At 41.8% G+C, this 4,333-nt stretch overlaps 1 protein-coding gene across 1 annotated transcript in view; it reads right to left on the reverse strand.

Annotated features, from left to right (window-relative positions):
• LOC122558685 (chymotrypsinogen 2-like) overlaps positions 1 to 1,146 on the reverse strand; it is a 9,254-nt gene extending 8,108 nt beyond the window's left edge. The window contains exons 1-2 of the mRNA XM_043707475.1: positions 1,089 to 1,146; positions 898 to 1,001 (exon numbers count right to left, since the gene is read on the reverse strand). Of these exons, the coding sequence (XP_043563410.1) occupies positions 898 to 1,001; positions 1,089 to 1,146 (162 nt within the window). The remainder of the gene's footprint in view (positions 1 to 897; positions 1,002 to 1,088) is intronic.
• Between the last annotated feature and the right edge of the window lie 3,187 nt (positions 1,147 to 4,333).

Raw genomic sequence — 4,333 nt, forward strand, 5'->3', positions numbered from 1 at the left:
AGGGGTAAATGTAGGGGTATGGGTGGGTTGTGCTTCGGCGGGTCGGTGTGGACTTGTTGGGCCGAAGGGCCTGTTTCCACACTGTAATGTAATGTAATGGCCAAGATATATCAGGAAACTACATTCTAAGAATATCATGAGAGACAAACAATAGCTATCATTTAAATAAATAATATATCATTTGCAGCAAATATACATACCTTTAAGGTACATAAACCCCACAAAGAAAGTAATTGAACTTTGGCTAATGAGGCATTTAAGATAGGAATAGATCAACAAAGAGGCTGATAATATTGCTAAAAAGAATTGTAAGCCTGATTACGTGGTCTGGTTAGGGAGTGAATCTTCATTGGGAAGAATGACTCATTGTGAGAGACAGTTTTGAAAGTTGAGAAAGAAAAAGAACAGAAGTAGAATATCAGGAACAAAGAATCATTTCAGACTGATTCTGGGCGAACTGAATACTTACTTAAAGGATAGTGTAAAGTATACACTATAGAGAGATGTTCAATTTTGCTAGAAGTTAGAAAGTTCTATTCTGTGATTTAAAGGGTAAGTTGTCCATAAAAATTTTGCTTAGGCAAAACTGATCTTAGTCTTTTGTTACAGTAAAAATCTTGAAGCATGAAATCTTGTATGAAATCAGCTATTAATTGGAAGTTTGTATGTTGTTTTTAAAAATAATTATTGCTATCAATGGGGCTCAGATACTGCAGGGAATTAATTAATAATGTTGATCATTGTTGGAGTGCCCATTACTGAGCCTGTGACCAGAAGCAGGCTGAAACCATCAGGGATGATATATGTTGACAGCCATTTTATGTATGAAATCTGTCATTAAAGATAGTATATATCTGGCTCATTGGGAGTTGTGATGATATCCAATTGTAAACATACCTGCATGGAGACCTGCCAGGGCCAAGAGCCTGGGACAGCATTTTCACCGTTTACAATCCGTGCATAGCCAGTAACGACAGGCGTGATAGCTGGGACCCCACAGCCTGGACAGTTGGTGCACAATTAAGAATTAGATTAAACAACATGTCTCTCAGTAAAGCTATCATAGTGTCTCCAAAAAAGCAACTTACTCCGTCCATAAGCTGTGCCAAGGAGGGCAAGGCAGGATACAAGCCAGAGGAAAGCCATCACTGTTATTTTGTTTGTCAGTTTGAGTCTCAGAATTATATTTTAAGTCATTATATAACCTCAATGTAATGCAAGCTATCGAATAGATAAAAGTCTGAGCTTTATAAGCATGTGGACCTGACAGCATTTCTTTCCCAAGTGAATTGATGATGTGAAAAGGGCACCCATTGTTGAAACAGGGAATGTAAATGACTGCCTCCTGATAAATTTAATTTCTGTGTATGGAAATACTGAACACAGGTGAAGCTTTCTGCACATCGATGATGTTGCCAATCAGGGACATGCCCACTAATGACTCGATTTAATTTGAAAACTGTGACAAAATGAGGAAATGTCTATTAAACCATCTCACCCTGAGAAATACCAGCCGCTGCTAGAGATTTTAAAATTGTTCAAACTGACCTCAGAATAAAGGGTTTAATTGATGTTGTTTAATAACGACATCTGTTGAGATAAATATATATATATATATATATATACAGTAGCGCCTCGACTTACGAACTTAATCCATTCCGGGACCCGGTTTGCGAACCGAAAAGTTTGCGAACTGAATCAATTTTTCCCATTGTTCGGAGAGCGTAAGAATGCTTGGACCGCTGTTCACAGCGCACGCGCCAAAGACAAACTGAATGAGATCACGCGGGGCCCGAGAAATTTTGCGTTCAACAAGCGCGTAGCAAAGCAGAACAATGAAACGACGTGGTCGCACACGGGCTGTTTGCGTTCGTACCTTGAATTTCGTACGTACGTTGAAGCAAAATTTTACATACAATCCTATTCGTAAATCGATTTGTACGTGAACGGGGTCGTTCGTATATCGAGGCACTACTGTAAATTCATTTAGTGCTAGACTGGCAGAAGATTGGCCGATATGTTTGCAAAGTCGATTGTGGTGTGGGAGCCTTTACTTTCATTGGAGGTGGATTTAATCACTTCATGCAATAGCTTGTGATGTGAACAGCTCTCCAACTTATATCTCATTGATTAGATAACATTAAACTTCCTAAATTTGTGATCAAACCAATCTGTATTGGCCAGAGAGATTAAAAAAGAAGTGGGGATGATAAAATAATGCTTTGGGAATCTGAAATATTGGAAGTGTCCAGCAAATCTGTCATCTGTTAAGGAGGTCACAGCCTCCTGCCTCTTTACACATGTTGTTAATGTAGGTAGGGTATTGCAATCTTCAGCCTATAAATAAAGTCATCATTGGCTTACCAGATCAAAGAGCTGCTCCCTCAGAGAGAGAGAGGGACAACTGTTGGTGGCTTAACCTGAGGATCAACACACCTCAGGCAAAGGGAGTCCTTCACAATGACCTCAGCTGGTGTGGGAACTGAACATGTGGATATCACTCTGCATTGCAAACCTGCTGTCCAGCCAACTAAGCTAACTCACCCTTTCCACCCATGTCTGTATTACTCAAATCACCAATCCTTTATTTTCTCTAGATCAATTGAGATAGATGAGGCCAGTCAAACCCAAGGATTCCTAGCTTTCCATAGGGATGTGCAGGTTAGGCAGATTAGCCAAGAGAAATATAGGGTAGGGAAGTCTTTCTGTTTGGGATGCTCTTTGGATAGTCGGTGAGGACTTGATGGGTTGAATGGCCTGATTCCATACTGAAGGGATTCTATGATTCGATTCAATATTACTTTACTCCATCCTCCCAGATGGCCATGTGGATTGACTTCCAAATTCCTCTGGATTTTCAGGGGTTCCCTTTCCCTGCCGTACCAACACAGGTTTTCCAGTATCCTGTGAAAGCCAAGCTACTCGATCTTCTCAGTGTGTCTGAACTGGTTCCTGGCAGTAAGGCCCACTTCAGCAACTCTTTGGACCTGACTTTTCCACAAATCCTGTCTGTTTGTAAACAAAACCAGTTCTCACCAGCATTCTGCTTGGTGACTATAACAAAAAAACCCTCAATTTGTATTTCTTTGCTTCCCACAGCAGGAGCTGTTTCTGTTTCCCTCTCCACATCTCTATCTCTGTGTGTCTCTCTGTATTCAGGCAGAATTAATATCAACAACTCATCTTCACTTCAGTCCATTCACCTCAAATTAAAGGAGACAGTTTAAAGCAACTGACATAACAGGTCTTGCATTCACAAGAATACCCATTGACGAGATGGTTGATGACCTACCTCAGAGACACTCCAGAGGTGCAAAAGGTATTATAACACTACAAGGGTGACAATAGAACAAGGCGTTGGTTTGTTTAAAATGAAGTTTCACTGTCTGGTCAGATATAGAGGTGTCCTTCAATATATCCCAGCAAGAGTGGTGGTTGTTCTTTCCTTGTGCCCTTCACAACATAATATTACAGAGAGGAGTAAGGTGGAGAGTGGCCAACCTTCCCCTCAAAAGTGGAGGAAGATGTGGAGATTGAGCAGGAAGATCCTGAAGTTCTACTGGTCCCTTTGGTACAGGACCTGCCTGCCAGAGAAGCCTGTGATGTCCTTACCCTGACACCCCTTGCTTGAGTAGTGTGTCAGCAGCATTGAAACCTTCCCATCAAGGTCACTGTGCAAAAGCCCCCAACCAGCCATTGCCAACCCTCCTCTGTACAGTCACCCAGCTACTAATCACCTTGACAGATTATCTCCTCATATAATTGGCCTCATCCCATTCATTGGCATTTTACAGACCAGGGTCAACAGGAAAGCAAAAAAGATACATACTACAAATATATTTCCCAAAACACCCTTCTATCACTCAACAGCATCACTGTAACAATAACAATGAAGGAAGTATCCATGATTCCTTCTGCACAGCCAAGATGTTTCTCCTCATACCCTTTCTGTTTATTTTTTCATGCCCCTTTCACTTCAGCAGAGTGCTTTCCTATGCTCTGACACATGAGCTGCTTCTGGTAGATATCGTCTTGGTTTTGGAACCTATAAGGTCCCTGCCAAATACTGCACTATCCTGACCTGTGCAGGGACAGACTCACTATTGGGACAATGTGTGGCTCAGACCATTATAGCACTGCCTGTAAATTGCTGAGGAGAGTGTTCTTCACCCTTTGACATGGACTCTCCATTCCTGACCATGCCTCCAGCTCTGGATCCTGGCCTCGTATGATATGTTCCCCTCACCATGTGCTCCTCTATCTTTCTCTGTGCTGCCGACCCACTGAGGTGTGTGTATCTATGCTGGTAGTGGATGCACAGTAGCCATACTGG

The sequence above is a fragment of the Chiloscyllium plagiosum genome, chromosome 17 (assembly GCF_004010195.1).
Source record: "Chiloscyllium plagiosum isolate BGI_BamShark_2017 chromosome 17, ASM401019v2, whole genome shotgun sequence".
NCBI classification, from domain to species: domain Eukaryota; kingdom Metazoa; phylum Chordata; class Chondrichthyes; order Orectolobiformes; family Hemiscylliidae; genus Chiloscyllium; species Chiloscyllium plagiosum.